The 17,166-nt window shown below is 44.3% G+C and overlaps 1 protein-coding gene across 3 annotated transcripts in view; it reads left to right on the top strand.

The window, feature by feature from the left end:
- The window catches only part of CPNE2 (copine 2), a 263,539-nt gene extending 250,223 nt beyond the window's left edge, over positions 1 to 13,316 (top strand). For all 3 annotated transcript variants that reach the window (XM_089689791.1, XM_089689792.1, XM_089689790.1), the window contains one exon: positions 1,126 to 13,316. In XM_089689791.1, the coding sequence (XP_089545917.1) occupies positions 1,126 to 1,233 (108 nt within the window). In that variant the 3' untranslated portion in view covers positions 1,234 to 13,316. The remainder of the gene's footprint in view (positions 1 to 1,125) is intronic.
- The last annotated feature ends 3,850 nt before the right edge of the window (positions 13,317 to 17,166 follow it).

Here is a 17,166-nt window from a genome sequence, read left to right as displayed (position 1 = left end):
AAATAAAAATGTAAAAAAAAATATTTAAAAATTATAATTTTTGGTTATAAACTAATTTGGCTTATTTTTTTTTTATACTAAAAAGATAACTGAATAAATTTTGGCCAAGATATATGATGAAATATTATTTATTTGCAAAATTTGCAAAACACTTTTTTTCAAAATGTTTGGACATTTTCAGTTACATAGCAAAAAAAATTAAAATCCCAGCGGTGAATAAATACCACCAAAATAAAGTTTTATCTGTCTCCAAAAAACGGTAAAAAATTCATATGGGTACAGTGTTGCATGACCGCACAATTGTCATTAAAAGTGTGACAGCGCTGAAAGCTGAAAAATGCCCTGGTCAGGAAGGGGGTAAAAGTGTCCGGACTGGAAGTGGTTAAAAAAAGACATGTGCTGAGAGCACGCGCCCTGCACGCTCCCAGCACACATGTCCGGTACTCACGGAAAGGTCCTGATCTCCTCTTTCGATTGGGACTTTTCCCGATCATGTGATGGTGTGTCACGGCAGTAACATGACCCTAAACCCTGCCCTGCCTCCTGGCTTCTGAAACCCTTAAAGGGCCGGGAGGCACCAGTGCGAAGGGGTTAAGAACAACTGCTAAAAAAGAGCACAGAGAAGGTGCACACACCCAGTGCATTAACCAAGGTTTATTCAAAGATATAAAAGACAAAAACATACAGACAAAGCATGTATAAAAAGCTTTTGCATAATGGAGATGCCACAACAGCAGGCAATGTGTTCCAACTGTCAGTGCGGTCAGGAGGCTGACGCGTTTCAGGGACGAGTCCCTTTCCATAGAGCTGCTGTAGACAATCAATCTTTGATTCCCAGTGCATCATCCTGCTGCTAGGATCTCTCTTTATATATAATTTTTTTTTTCTAATTTTTTTAATCTGAACTTGGCTTACATTATGTAAATAAGCTTACATTCGATGACTGTTTCTACTGATAATCAGAAAAAATGTGAACGATAACAAACTTTACAGGGAAAATCCACTTCTAGGCACAGGTCTATTAGTAAGAATTTTCTATAGCTCCAGTGGATGATTGAGGGATTCAAGAGTTGCAGAAAAACACCCGTGATAACGTGTAATTGTCTTCATCTCATTGCTCCTCAGGCTCCTAAGGAAACTCTGGCCAAAGCGGTACTCGCAGAGCTTCCTCAACAAGTCGTGGATTACTTCAAGAACCACAACCTGCCTCCCACCAAGGCTGAAGCTGTATAATTATCTGGACCTGCAGCTCATATGGCAGGAAGCCTGTGAATTAAACTCATTACAGTATAAAACCAGCAATCTGTCTCAGCAGTGTAAAAATGTCTTTCAGGGTGGTCAGATATGGACATCCTTCTCTGTAGTATTAAAGCCATTGTATTCTTTTTTTTTTTTCTCTTTTAATCCTTTTTTTAATGCCAGAGGTCACTGTGACAATCTGAGACTTCACAAAGCTCTGGCAAGGATCGCTGCTATAATTATCATGGTGTTCTGTGGCTCTCCAGGTATTCTTGTCTTCAGGATGGCCTTTTCCAGGAGAATTCTAGTTGTGTGTTACATTTGTGGCAGGCATCTGACATCAGTCAAGGCCTCATCTGGCGCTTTGCGGTTTGTTCTTTTGCTTCAGATCTAACCCTAATGCAGTCCTAAATCTTTTCAGCTCTTCAGAAACAGATTTCAGAGGATGAGATTTTTTTTTAGCTGTGCCTGTGAGGAAAGGCTCATCCACATTTGTGCCCTTAACTATATGTTTTAATTGCACTTAGAAAACATTTTCAGCGCACAGAACAAACAAGGCCACAGAGTGTTGGTGTATCAAAAAGGATAGAGGAGAGATTTTTGCCTGTAGCAGATTCTGCCATGTATCTAGTGTTGGGATCAGGGGCGGACTGACCATTTGGAAACTCGGGCACTGCCCGAGGGCCCAGGGTCAGTAGGGGCCCCATGAGATGCCCCTGGTACCTTTTTCATAGGCTTTTTTGAGTTTGGGCAAGGGCACAGGGGCCCCATGATCCCCTATTGCCCGGGGGCCCCATCAGTAGTCAGTCCGCCCCTGCTCCCAAGCAAGACATACAATAGAACAATGGGATGCAACCACATGACATTAAACAATCAACAACCCCCCACCCCAATATTAGGACAGATCACCCTGTACCCCTAACAGGCACAGGGTGATTTACACACAGGTATTCCAACTTCACACCAGCAGACAGTCCCATCAGGAGGGAAGGCTGCTGGAGACACCCCCCCCACTAAGCTAATACACAACACATACATCCCATAATAGTTTGCTCCCAAGCAGGGGCAGACTGACCATTTGGAAACTGGGGCACTGCCCGAGGGCCCAGGGTCAGTAGGGGGCCCCATGAGATGCCCCTTGTACCTTTTTCATAGGCTTTTTTGAGCTTGGGCAAAGGACACAGGGGCCCCATGATCCCCTATTGCCCGGGGGCCCCATGAGTTGTCAGTCCACCCCTGGTTGGGAATGAAAGAGAGATTATGTTTCAAGCCCAACTGAACAGTTGGGTGTTTTCATCAGTGCAATCACTTTTTTGCTAAGAGAAAACTGATGAATACAGATTCAGCTTGCATCAGTTTGCACATCTGTCTTCAGTTCAGTTTATGTCATATTCCAGTTCAGCTCTCTTTCATTCATATCATTATATATGCCTCCACGTCTTCTAGTTGTTGCAGAAAGCAAGCAGAGGTGACAAAAGTATAACAAAAATGTTTCTTGCCTAAAAAAACAGATTTAGGCCCCTTTCACATGGGCATCATCCATTCAATCACATTTTTGCTAAAGAAAAAACAAATTCAGTTAACATCCACAAAACACAAAAGGGCGCACTCTCCACGTGCATGACCGTGGTTGCAAATTCATTTTGGTCTGAGCCAAATCTTTTCCACCTCCTTACATCACAGTGTTCAGGCCTGGTAGTTGGCTGCTGAAGCCTGAGCACTACATTTTGGGTGGAAATGATTTGCTCCAAGCATTTACTGAGGGCTGGGATAGAGAAATGCAGTTGGGTGGTGAAGGTAGGTATCAGCAGGTGGAATTCTAGAGATTTTAGGGCAAAGTAACAGTGTATTGCTAACCCACCGATAGTCATACTCATCCATCCATGCTCCCTTGCCACCTCCACACTCCACTGGCGTTATCGCTTTGTTGTTGAAACAGAGCAGGGCTTCCAGGTATGGAGGACCATGTGATCTCCAGAAAATGACAACAATCAAGTGTGAACAGCAAATTGCTGAATTTGAACTCTGTCACATGGTGGCAATAACTTCACCCACTCTAGTAAGCTCTGACATCTTACCCATGGTGAACCTGTGCCGTGAGAAGTCAACAAAGAATCGTTGATGGAAGAGTATACTTTGCTTTACGACTTTGTCTTGAATGCGCATGGAACAGTGGGGTTTACCAAAATCAGGCTGACGTCTGCATACAAACCAATGAAAAAATTGTCGGTAAAATTGACACAATGACTGTCAATCACAGAACTTAAAGTAAGTAAATTACACATTTTACAGCTTCCAGGTTTTATTGCCAAAGCTTAATTAAACAAGCTGAGACTAGAAGCTGATTGGTTTCTAAGCAGAAGTGAGCCTGATCCAGCTTTAGTAAATAAACCCCAGTGTCTCATTCTGTATTACCCGATCCTGCTGTCCGTAACATCTTAAATGATTTGCTACCTTTAATAAATACAGTTTGTAAATAGCTGCTCAAAAAACAGATTAAAGCTCAACTTCAGTTTAATTTAGCTACATACATTGCCAGGACATCACAAAAAATATGTTTGAAGTCTTACAGTTAATTTTTTTTTTTAGAAAGTAGCTACAGTCTAAATAGAAAAGCCTGCCCCTGCCAGCAGCTGCAGATTGGGACTCTTAGACTCTGGACAGAGAGAACCAGCACACGCCCTATTGAGAGCTAGGGCTCCCCAATAAGCAGGGAGCATGAACCTTGCTGATTGAAGAGCTATTGTTCTGGACCAGCAGCGAGGGTGTCAGAACTCTACTTCCCTACAGAGAGGTCCCACTCTGCAGCTGCTGGCAGAGGACAGGCTTTTCTGTTTGGGCTGTGGCTGCTTTAGGGCTCTTGTACACGGCAGCTGATAAACACGTTTAGGAGCTATTCACCATTTTTTTCAGCAGCCCCTGAACTCACCCTAATGTTTTCCTATGTGTCCATTTACACATCTTCGTTTACAGTCGTTTACAGGCATTTGAATTTACAGTGGTTTTTTTGAACGCAGAAAACTTGAGTTCAGCAGTTGATTTTATCAGCGTTTCAAACGCAAAATGCTTGTAAACGCGGCAAATCGCATTTATAAGTGTTTGCATTTTAAACATTTTTTTAACTCTTCCAGTTCCCGATGCTGTCCAGAGCCTTTTTTCATCATGAGAAATGCATGCGTTTTCAGGGTACTCAAATGGACAAAACACTGAACACAGGATGTTCCTACCAAGCTTGTCACACATTGTAATGACCAATTCACACCTCAGACCTCTCTCACCCTTGGAAACAAAAGATATGTTAATGACCATTCACACCTCAAATTCCTCAAGAAGACCCCCTGCCAGATGGCCTTAATGACTCCCTCCACCAGACACCTTTCCCACCCTTGGAAACAAAAGAAATATTAATGAACAACTCACACCTAAGCTAATCTCAACACCTACTGCTTTCTCTGCTTCTACTCTCTGTATTTCTCTGAAACAGTCTGAAATAGTTAATAATTTACCAATTTCCATGCATTCTGGGCATATTGAACGTTCTCCTGTGCTTCTCTTTAAAAAACGTCTCTAAACGCAAATAAACGCGGTATGCAAACGCGGCTAAACAGACTTTTTTTAACCTACGTTTTCCAGCAGTCAGTTTCCATCATTAAGAAGTGTCCCGTGTACATGGGGCCTAAGAAAAATGAACTGTAAGACTTGTTTTCTTTTGATGCACCTGAAATCTATTTAGCTGGTTTCATTTGGATTTTGAAGCTAAAGTGTAGTGTATGCATATGTTACCCTCCTTGTTCCCCCCTTAACATTTTTAAAGGAAAACATTTTATTTTCAAGAAATACCTATTGTATAACCTATTGACATCATCACCATGGGGTGGAGTGGCCAGCAGGCTCCTGTAAACATAACAGTACCCTGCCTCAGATCATCTTTCAAGAGTGTTATATGTAAGAACACATCCCTGCCATTCATTCAGACATGCATGCTCCTCCCTGTTGGCCAATGAGTGCTGCAGACTTTAGCTGTGCAATCTGCTGATCATTTGCTTGAGCAAGTACAGATGTCAGGTATGTGTTCTTTCTTATAAAGCTCAGGAACAAACTGACTGATGACAGTGAAAGTTAAACATTCTAAGAGGTGGGCATGAGTGAAGTTATTCAAACAGGAAATGAAGGTAGATTCAAGATAGCTGCTGCAGCATCAAAGGATTGTGTTGTTTAGATGCAAGTTTGCAGGAAAGTGTGAGTAATCCGTATCAACATAGGAGAGGGCTTGCTACAAGTGTGGGAAAGAAAATGTGGGGTTGGAGTTCAGCTTTAACTCTAGGAAACTGAAGCATTATATGCACATAATAACATGAACATAGTAGAGGGCAATGGGAGTAATAAAATAGTCCTTCTAATATTGTAAATACAGATATCAATGGTCCTACTCACGGGCGTGCTACAGTTATAGTATGTGATATTTACATATTAAACGTATATATTTGTACATACTTGTAGGTACATTTTGTGTCCATTAGTGGATGGATGTGAAATAGGGCTGAGAGCTGAGTGGAAGATTTTCTCTGATGTCGTGACAGTGTACTGGCCACGTTCTGCATTGGCATGGTGACATGCTCTATGTTAAAGTGTTACTAAACCCACAACAGTAAAATCAGTCTGTATATGCAGTAAAGCATGCTTGTTATACTCACTGTGGAACCTAAGGGGTTAATCCTCTGCATTGTGTAAAAAGGCTGTTTGATCCTGACTTCTCTGATCCTCCTCTTGTTGAAATGACCACCTGATACAGACTGAATCCGTAGTCACATGCACATGCACAGTTTGGTGTGTATTGCTAGAGAGGTTTTTTTTTTTCTTGGGAGAGGGCACAGGGCCAACCAGCACTGTCCAGACAGAGGGTCAGGGGTTTCACATCCTCCTAAAACAGAAAGAAAACTCCTCCTACAAGCTTTAACCAGTGTTCTGCGGAAGTCACAAGACTGCTCTAACTGCTGATGAGAAAAGGTACTTAACAGTTTATATTTACTAAAATAATTGCATTTCCATGTTCTGTGTAGTGTGGGAAACCAGATATAGTGAATGCAGGGTCCAGGGAGACCAGATATAGTGAATGCAGGGTCCAGGGAGACCAGATATAGTGAATGCAGGGTCCGGGGAGACCAGATATAGTGAATGCAGGGCCCGGGTAGACCAGATATTGTGAATGCAGGGTCCGGAGAGACCAGATATAGTGAATGCAGGGTCCTGGGAGACCAGATATAGTGATTGCAGGGTCCGGGGAGACCAGATATAGTGAATGCAGGGTCCGGGGAGACCAGATATAGTGAATGCAGGGTCCGGGGAGACCAGATATAGTGAATGCAGGGTCCGGGGAGACCAGATATAGTGATTGCAGGGTCCGGGAGACCAGATATAGTGATTGCAGGGTCCGGGGAGACCAGATATAGTGAATGCAGGGCCCAGGGAGACCAGATATAGTAAATGCAGGGTCCGGGGAGACCAGATATAGTGAATGCAGGGTCCGGGAGACCAGATATAGTGATTGCAGGGTCCGGGGAGACCAGATATAGTGAATGCAGGGCCCGGGGAGACCAGATATAGTAAATGCAGGGTCCGGGGAGACCAGATATAGTGAATGCAGGGTCCGGGGAGACCAGATATAGTGAATGCAGAGTCCAGGGAGACCAGATATAGTGAATGCAGGGACCGGGGAGACCAGATATAGTGAATGCAGGGACCGGGGAGACCAGATATAGTGAATGCAGGGTCCGGGGAGACCAGATAAAGTGAATGCAGAGTCCAGGGAGACCAGATATAGTGAATGCAGGGTCCGGGGAGACCGGATATAGTGAATGCAGGGTCCGGGGAGACCAGATATAGCGAATGCAGGGTCCTGGGAGACCAGATATAGTGAATGCAGGGTCCGGGGAGACCAGATATAGTGAATGCAGGGTCCGGGGAGACCAGATATAGTGAATGCAGGGTCCGGGGAGACCAGATATAGTGAATGCAGGGTCCTGGGTTTAGTAACACTTTAAGTAATGTCCCTGATATGTGTATATATAGTCACTAACCACTTGCTTACAGATAATGTTTCACTGTTTGTATGGAAACGTTTTTATTATAGTCAGAAATAAATATATAAAACTGAGAAGTTATTCATGATAAAGATAGCAATGTGCTGGGAAATGTTTTATTATACAAATCTTATTTTCTAGGGATTTCCACAGAAATATATTACCAATACCACTGTTACCTAAAGTGGCTTATTACATAGATTAAAGCAGGGTATACATGCATATTTTTTGTTCAACCAGTGGGTTGAAAGAAGAAAAAAAAACAAAAAAAAAAACTCACAGATCCCCGCATCCACACAAACGATGTGGATGCAGGGATCTCCCATGCTGCACTGCTGAATGCTGACAGCAGGGACTCAACCCTCAGAATACACAGATCAATACTAAAGCCATTGGCTGCAAGTGCTGATGGAATGCTGGCTTTCCAGCAGGACAGTTCGATAGAAGACGGTCATTAGACCAGCTTCTGCTGATGAAACTGAGGTGCATTTGTACCGAAATTTCAGTATATGTATACCGAGCGTAAAGTTACCTAGCAAAGCGTGGGAAGAACTTCAGGCAAACCTCAACATAAAGAACAGGTGAAATACTATAAAAATAGAAAAACTATAAAAACTTTTGACTCAAACAGCTACATATTTTTAAAGGGAATGTATTTTATTTTATATATTTACTTTGCTTAATTTTTTTATGTTGGCTGCATATTTTTTATGTTCACGAATTATATATAACAATTCTCTGTTTTGTTTTTTTTTTTTCTTTGTTCTTCGCATATTTTTATGTTTGTTGCATTTTTATGCTCAGGAATAATATATAACAAATCTCTAATTGTTTGTTCTTTGTGATTTTTTTTTTATGTTCAAGAATATTATATAACAATTCTCGAATGCTTTGTCCTTTTTATATATGTTTTTTTTTCCTTTGCGTATTTTGTATGTTTGTTGTATATTTTTTATTTTCAGGAATAATATATAACAAGTCTATACTTTTTGTTCTTTGCATATGTTTTATGTTCAGGAATAATCTAAAACAATTCTCTAACTTTTTTTGTAGGTAAATATTGCATATGAATGTTTAATATTTACAATCTCTAGGCTCATTTTCACATTTACCCGGCTAACTTGAACTGTTTTACAAAAGATGGTGGTTTACAGAGCTGAAAATAGCTCAAGCTTAGATCACACCCCTAGTTGAATGAGTGAAAGGGTTGACTATATCACCATCCCTTCCCCCTTTCTTCCTGCTCTGTACAGCTTCATACAGTTTCAGTTAGAGAGGGACAGTCTGAAAGCAACCTGCTTCGGTTGTGCTCTTTCTATATGAAACCATATTGTGACACCAATTGGTAAACAATGTACTACATGTTTATTTGTAAAATAAAGATTTCATGTAAATACTAAAAATATATTAACATAGTTTTAACACATATTCTCTTTAAAAAAAAAAAAAAGCAATTTAAAAATAAATTGACCTAATGCCCTCATAGTTCCCTATTAGGCTAGGGTCGCATATGTGCATCTGTGGGGGCCGCGATTTGCACGGTCAGTTGAATGGACTCCCAGGCCCCAGAACATGCAGGGAAGAAGTCGCTGCACTTCTTTGGAAATCACAGCCTACACAGGAACCAAGGTTCCCAGTACAGTTGTGATTTCCAGTGCGGGCGGCATGCCATTAGAATTAATGAAGTGTACAATCCAAACGCACATGTTTCTGTGTTAAAAATGGCTGTGTGTATAAGTGGGTGCTGCTGCGATTGTGGGCTGGAACCAAACAGAACCATCAAGAATGTCACCAGCACACCGAGGATCACCAATATGGGTCCAAAAAGTTTTAATGAACAATCACATAGTTACAGCAAGGCAATATTTCGGAGTCTTGCAGGACCCCTTCATCAGGCATGTTACACACTTGACATGGGGACCAGATGGGATCCGTGAGAGGCTGCGGGCTGCTTGACTAAGGTGACATTTTTCATGGTGGCGGCGGAAGAAGGGACACATACTTGACATGGGGACCAGATGGGATCCGTGGGAGGCTGCGGGCTGCTTGACTAGGGCGACATTTTTCAAGGGGGTGGTGGAAGAAGGGACACACACTTGACATGGGACCAGATGGGATCCATGAGAGGCTGCAGGCTGCTTGACTAAGGCGACATTTTTCAGGGTGGCGGCGGAAGAAGGGACACACACTTGACATGGGGACCAGATGGGATCCGTGAGAGGCTGTGGGCTGCTTGACTAGGGCGACATTTTTCAGGGGGGTGGCGGAAGAAGGGACACACACTTGACATGGGGTTCAGATGGGATCCGTGAGAGGCTGCAGGCTGCTTGACTAGGGCGACATTTTTCAAGGGTGTGGTGGAAGAAGGGACACACACTTGACATGGGACCAGATGGGATCCATGAGAGGTTGCAGGCTGCTTGACTAAGGCGACATTTTTCAGGGTGGCGGCGGAAGAAGGGACACACACTTGACATGGGGACCAGATGGGATCCGTGAGAGGCTGCGGGCTGCTTGACTAGGGCGACATTTTTCAGGGGGGTGGTGGAAGAAGGGACACACACTTGACATGGGGTTCAGGTAGGATCCGTAAGAGGCTGCGGGCTGCTTGACTAGGGCGAGATTTTTCAGGGGGGTGGCGGAAGAAGGGACACACACTTGACATGGGGAACAGATGGGATCCGTGAGAGGCTGCGGGCAGCTTGACTAGGGCGACATTTTTCAGGGGGGTGGCGGAAGAAGGGACACACACTTGACAAGGAGTTCAGATAGGATCTGTAAGAGGCTGCGGGCTGCTTGACTGTGTATGCCAAGCTTGACTCTTGTCCTGGGGATGTCCAGAGCTGTGAAGGTGAGTGTCTCTCTCTGGTAGGGGGTGGCGTGGTGGCAGGTGTATGAGGGCCATTGGAAGGCTCTCTTGGCCAGGGGGGTTGGTTGTTGTCAGGCTCTCCGCGGAGGGTGCAGGGGGATGTGGTGTTGGTCATTGTCAGGCTCTCTCCGCGGAGGGTGCAGGGTGATGTGGTGTTGGTTGGTGTCAGGCTCTCTCCGCGGAGGGTACAGGGTGATGTGGTGTTGGTCATTGTCAGGCTCTCTCCGCGGAGGGTGCAGGGTGATGTGGTGTTGCTCGGTGTCAGGCTCTCTCCGCGGAGGGTGCAGGGTGATACTGTGTTGGTCGGTGTCAGGCTCTCTCCGCGGAGGGTGCAGGGTGATGTGGTGTTGGTCGGTGTCAGGTTCTCTCCGCGGAGGGTGCAGGGTGATGTGGTGGTGGTCGGTGTCAGGCTCTCTCCACAGAGGGTACAGGGTGATGTGGTGTTGGTCGGTGTCAGGCTCTCTCCGCGGAGGGTGCAGGGTGATGTGGTGTTGGTCGGTGTCAGGCTCTCTCCGTGGAGGGTGCAGGGTGATGTGGTGGTGGTCGGCGTCAGGCTCTCTCCACAGAGGGTACAGGGTGATGTGGTGTTGGTCAGTGTCAGGCTCTTTCCGTGCGGGGGGGAGTTTGGCAGCCATTTTTTATATTGCCTAGGGCAGCACAAAACCTGAATACACCATTGCCTGCCACTGTATTCTTTCTATCCATAGCTATTATTCAGAAGGCAGAATGAGAACCTAGGGGGACAAAAGTGTACAAAACAAGTTTTTTAAGGTCTTTTTTGTAGTACTATGCCTGATCTTTCATTACGAGGTTGCCTGGAGTCCCATACTGAAACTGTGTCCAGTATATCCATTGTGACTAGTACCACGTTTACACAAAGCAATTTTCATTTTAGCCTTGTTGAGTGTTTATAACAGGAGAGCAAAGGCGTTGCAGGAGTGATTTTGCTGTTACTGTACGCAGCACTGTGCCACAAAACCGAAAGAACAGACAAAGCAGCTGAACGGAGATTGTAAACCTGTAGTAAATCTGTAGAATCTAGCTGTGTATTGGTTTCCTGTGTAGGATTAGAAGCTTCATCAACAATGTGCTATAATGGGTGTTTTTCTCTTTTATGAGTGGTGGTACCGCTCAGGACTTGCGGCAGGTTGAATACACAATTTCAACTTTGTCATTTTATGTGAAAATGCGTGTCTGTATAATGCCAGCAGTACATAAGGAGACAAAGAGCTTTGGCAGATCAAGTTATTTTTTTTGTTTTTTTTTTTGTACTGGCTGTTATTTTTGCTTATTGCAGTGGTGCTCTGAGTGAGAGATAAATTGGTGGTGAAGTCTTTATGTCATCAGATGATAGAGATTCACTGCTGCCTCCCCCTCTTATATACAGACAGTGGGTTCCTGCAGAAGTAATAACAGTCGCATGTGAACAGCCGCGGTTGGGAAGCCTATACGAATGAGAGACAGGATGACAGCGAAACGCATTTGTTGACCGCTGTTTGCATGTAGTCACACATGGAGTTGTTAGTTGTGGTTAGGGAGAGCTGATCAGTTCTGGGTGCAATTGTTTTGCTTTCAGGGCTGATCATCTGTCCCTAACCACAGATAATTGCTGCATGTGTGAACATAGCCTTAGGCCGGCCATACACGGATCGATTTTGGAACGATTTTTAGTTTGAAAATCGGACCTAAGAATAATCAGCGATTTTTGCTCTGTTAGTGGGGCAATGGCAACGGCCAATTGTAGTTCCTCCCCATTTTGCTTATTGGGCATGCTGGAGAATTCGTGGAAAACCACCAATTTTCTAAATCATTGGTGGCACCATCAGATTACAGAAAACAATGTTTTAGATCGAAAAATAGTCCGGAATTCAACCCATCCATGGCCTGCGTTAAACTAGCCATACACGCACAGATGTCTTTCATTCATTCCTCAGGCTGAATGAGAAAAAAAGATTCCATCATCCATGCCAAACAGGATGACTGAAGGAATCTCCCCTGCTGGCTGTTGCAGCGCTTCGGCTGTCTGAATACCTAAACAGTGACTGCATTTGATCAGATGCTGTCACTGTCCAGCTGACAGTTTTCCACCCAGCACCTTTGATTTCTCTACTGAATTTTAAAGAGTGAGGTGGTGCCAACAGGGCCACTCACAGTTCAAATTTTGGATGATTCAGCCAAAATTTGAGCTGCTTATGGCCCTGTAAGCATCATCCAATGGATATGACAAAATGCAATGAACTATGCCGGGTGGAGAATAATCAGCTGAACAGTGGCAGCCTCCTTTAAGATGCAGTCACGGTTTAGCAGTGCCACTGCATTTGGATAGTCGTGGCACCTATGTCTGCCGATTACAACAGCTGGCAATGGAGATTCCTCCCTCCACACTGCTTAGCTTGGATGATGGAATTGGTGGATTTTCTCTCACTTAGCCCATGGACAGAAAATTAAGAAAGTCAAGTATGGCCAGCTGACCAGGATGTGAGGATAGCGACTAAAGTGTAAAATCAGGCACTGATGAGTGCCAGACACATCTAGCTACAAGGTTACCCCCCTTATCTGCCTTCTCCGGGCGACTGCGCAAATTCCTTTAACTTCTGGCTTTTTAAATTTTATCAACACTAACCATTTCACGAATGCCACAAGCTTTTGAAATGCAACATTTGTTTGCTACACGGCTTCAGAAATCAGTGGCAGCAGTAGAACTACAAGAGTCAGCATGTACTGCCAGCTAGAACACTGACATGTAATTACACAACAAGCAGCCTGGCTTTCTGACTCACTGATTGGCTCTTGGGACTATCTGTACATGTGTACATTTTGTATATAGACCTGACATAATGATCAGGGTATATAGGTTGGTGTAGGTCTTGCATACAGCACCAGCTGCCTAAGCAGTAAATGGATCAAGAGCTCCTCCTATTGGAGGAACTTGTAAGTAATAGTTGTAACTATTGTATTTTGCCAATGCAATTTTAGTTTACGTGGAAGCTTCAATCTTAATGTATTTGTTCATTGTTATTCGGTTATGTTTTCATTGTTATTCGGTTATGTTAATGTGACCTTTTTGTATAAGAGATGCAAAACAAAGAATTTGTTGCAAAATAAAGGCTTAAAATATTCAGTTTTAAGGATGTGTGCATTTGTTTTTTTTTCAGTAATGTATAGTATACCGTATTTTTCGCTCCATAAGACGCACCTGACCATAAGACACACCTAGGTTTTAGAGGGGAAAAACAAGAAAAAAAAATATTCTGAACCAATGGACTGCAGACACAGTACAGGGGATGACCAGAGACTGCGGACACAGTACAGGAGATGACCAGAGACTGCGGACCCAGTACAGGAGATGACCAGAGACTGCAGACACAGTACAGGAGATGACCAGAGACTGCGGACACAGTGCAGGAGATGACCAGAGACTGTGGACACAGTGCAGGAGATGACCAGAGACTGCGGACACAGTGCAGGGGATGACCAGAGACTGCGGACACAGTACAGGAGATGACCAGAGACTGCGGACACAGTACAGGAGATGACCAGAGACTGCGGACACAGTACAGGAGATGACCAGAGACTGCGGACACAGTGCAGGAGATGACCGGAGACTGCGGACACAGTGCAGGAGATGACCAGAGACTGCGGACACAGTACAGGAGATGACCAGAGACTGCGGACACAGTGCAGGGGATAACCAGAGACTGCGGACACAGTGCAGGGGATGACCAGAGACTGCAAACAGTGCAGGGAATGACCAGAGACTGCAGACACTGCAGGGGATGACCAGAGACTGCAGACAGTGCAGGGAATGACCAGAGACTGCTGACCTTTGGGGAGGGAGGGGGAGCGGGTACCTGAATTTGACAGGTACCCGCTCCCACTTCCACGGAGTTGTCCTTACTTCCTTCTTCCCGGGCTGGCTTCTGTGACAGCCAGGTGCCCACTGCGCATGCGCGAGAAGCGCTGCGCTTTGTGAATGGCCCGGCGCCTTCTGGGACCTGTCATGTGTCCCAGAAGACACTGGATCATTCACAAAACGCAGCACATGCGCAGTGGGCACCCGGCTGTCACAGAAGCCGGCCCGGGAAGACTGTGCAGCGCTGGAGCGAGGAACAGGTAAAGCCCTGCAGGAGAGAACAGCTGAGCAGTCGGCCCGATATTCTGACATGGTGGCGGCAGAAATACCGGACCGCTGCTTTATATTCGCTCCATAAGACGCACTGACATTTTCCCCCCTTTTTGGGGGGGAAAAAAGTGCGTCTTATGGAGCAAAACATACGGTATATACTGTATATACCTTCATTTTTATCTCTTTATATATTATTATTATTATTATACAGTATTTATATAGTGCCAAAGGGTATGCTCAGCACTGTACAGTAGCAAGGGGGACATAACATGAGACAAGACAGTAACAATACACTACACGAGGGGTTCGAGGGCCCTGCTCTTTCGAACTTACAATCTACGATATATATATATATGCGACATAAAGGTCAATTCACAGGTTTCTGATATTCTCAGCAGTCTGTTTGTAATGATCAGAAGATATACAGAAATGAGAAATGGGATCTTTGGTGTATTCTCTTATCATGCGACCTCAAATGAACAGCTGCCATGCCCTGTGCATGCGGGAAATACATGCAAATCACAATGGATGCGCATAAACATCCTGAACTTTATAATGGTGTATCAGCCTGTGCAGTACAAACTTGTCTCTTTTTATGCCACAAAAGTATTCATGTATACACAGGTCAGGCCGGTGTTGCAAGGTAGATCAGGGTTTTGTTTTCTCAGGGAATATTATTATTATACAGGATTTATATAGCGCCAACAGTTTGCTTAGCGCTTTACAACAGAACGGGAGACAATACAGCAACAATACAAGAGGGAAAGGATGACCCTGCACCTTGAAGCTTACAATCTAGGTGCAGGAACTTCCCCCTTCTGAGCCACCCCTAGTCTCCGTCCCCTACCCACCTCCAAGAACCATCTCTTGGCTCCATCCCCTACCCACCTCCCAGTACATCTCCTTTTCGAGAATTTCAAAAAAATAGGTTTCACTTAAATACATACAAAAGTGTAACAAAAAATGTGACAAAACAATAAAAAACAATATTTTAAATCAAAGTAAAATCCAGCAAAAAAGAAAAAGTCCAAAAGTTCAAATAATCAATAATGTCCAAAATAATTAATAACCAAGTGAATCCACCACCAAAAATGGTTAAATAGAACTCACCAGAGTAATATGCTGATTGTTAAAAAAAAACAGCATATGGCACTTATTTCTCTGGGAGCAATGAATAATATGGTGACAGCAACACTGAAGAAATGAGGGATGAACTCAAACAGATGATGTGCTCCAAAGCTGAAAATCCACTCCAAAGGTGATTTAGTATCCAAACTGAGAGATGATCAGACCGTCACTCGAAAGAAAAAAGTGAACAATCATGGTGCAGTATGTCTTAAAAAACATCAAACTTTAATGAAGAAATGCACTTACAAGCAAGGTGTCCAGACTGACACCAGTATAGACAGCGTGTGTAATGAATACAAGCGACTCAGACCCAGCTAAACATGCACATGCAACGTGCAAGCAGACCAGGAGCGTTCTGAACGTCACATCCAAAGGCACCGCCCTAAGCTTTTCGTCATCGATGTCCTTACGGAGCGGATCGTCCCCTACCCATCTCCAAGCACCATCTCTTGGCTCCACCACCTACCCACCTCCCAGTACAGCTCCTTTTCGAGAATGCAGAGAAAACAAAGTAACAGTTTGTGCTGCTAAGTAATTTGTATGGAATTTGTTAATACCAAGGAATGCAATAAAATAACCCCCCTGCAGCCAGCAACAATAGACCCACGGTATCAACAACAGATCTCCCAGCAACCCGCATCAATAGACTCCTCCCTCAACAGTAGATCTCTTGCAGCAACAACTGATGCCCACACAAATGACAGACCCCCCACCAGCAACAATAGACCTCCATGCAAATATAGATCCCCTCCAATGACAATAGACCCCCCAGCAACCAGCATCAATAGACCTTCTGGCACACCCCAGCACCCCTCGCCATAACATATATTCAGTGCTGGAGGTGCTGAAAATGCGTTCCCACTGGAAAAAAAACCCTGGTTTTGATTGACCACAGTGCATAGCTCCCAACTTTCAGAGATGAGAATGAGACACCTTTAAGTACAAAGTCTATAAAGTTCTTTCCATCAGACCAAAATGAGGAACAGCTAAGAAAGAAAGGGGGGGGAGGAATTCCAAAAGAGCAACAATCCCTTCAAATGAGGGACAGCTGGGAGCTCTGTGTGCTAAAGTGCTGATATGGTGTTCAGTGTAGAAGTGCCCATACATTAGTGATTAGTTTGAGAGGTCAGTGGAGATGGACCCGTACATTGGTGGTCAATAGAGATGGACCCGGTTACATCAGTGGTTGATGGAGATGGACCCGGTTACATCAGTGGTTGATGGAGATAGACCCGATTACATCAGTGGTTGATGGAGATGGACCCGGTTACATCAGTGGTTGATGGAGATGGACCCAGTTACATCAGTAGTTGATGGAGATGGACCCGGTTACCTCAGTGGTTGATGGAGATGGACCCGGTTACATCAGTGGTTGATGGAGATGGACCCCCTTACAATGGTGATCGGTGGAGATAGATGCATTAACACTGGTTGTCATTGGGAGACTCAGAATGGTAGACCTATTTAACGTCAGGTGGGAAACCAATTTGCCATTGTGCACTGCTTAAGGAATCGTTGGTAACTGCTGGAGGAACCCTGGCTGAGACAGGTTGGATTACATAGGAAAATACAAGTTGCTTGGCTGTTATGTTGACCCTCTGTCTTCAATACTTTCCACTGAGTACAGATTTGCAGATCAAGATAGCCATGGTAAATTTAGAAGTCCTTATGCCTCCCCCATTTCTTCCTTGACAAAAGTGAAGATTACCGTTTCCCGCAGCTGG

The sequence above is a fragment of the Staurois parvus genome, unplaced genomic scaffold (genome assembly GCF_062004578.1).
Source record: "Staurois parvus isolate SC_StPar_1 unplaced genomic scaffold, SC_StPar_1.0 ptg000498l, whole genome shotgun sequence".
Lineage (NCBI taxonomy): Eukaryota > Metazoa > Chordata > Amphibia > Anura > Ranidae > Staurois > Staurois parvus.
This window is presented reverse-complemented; position numbering and strand designations above follow the sequence as displayed.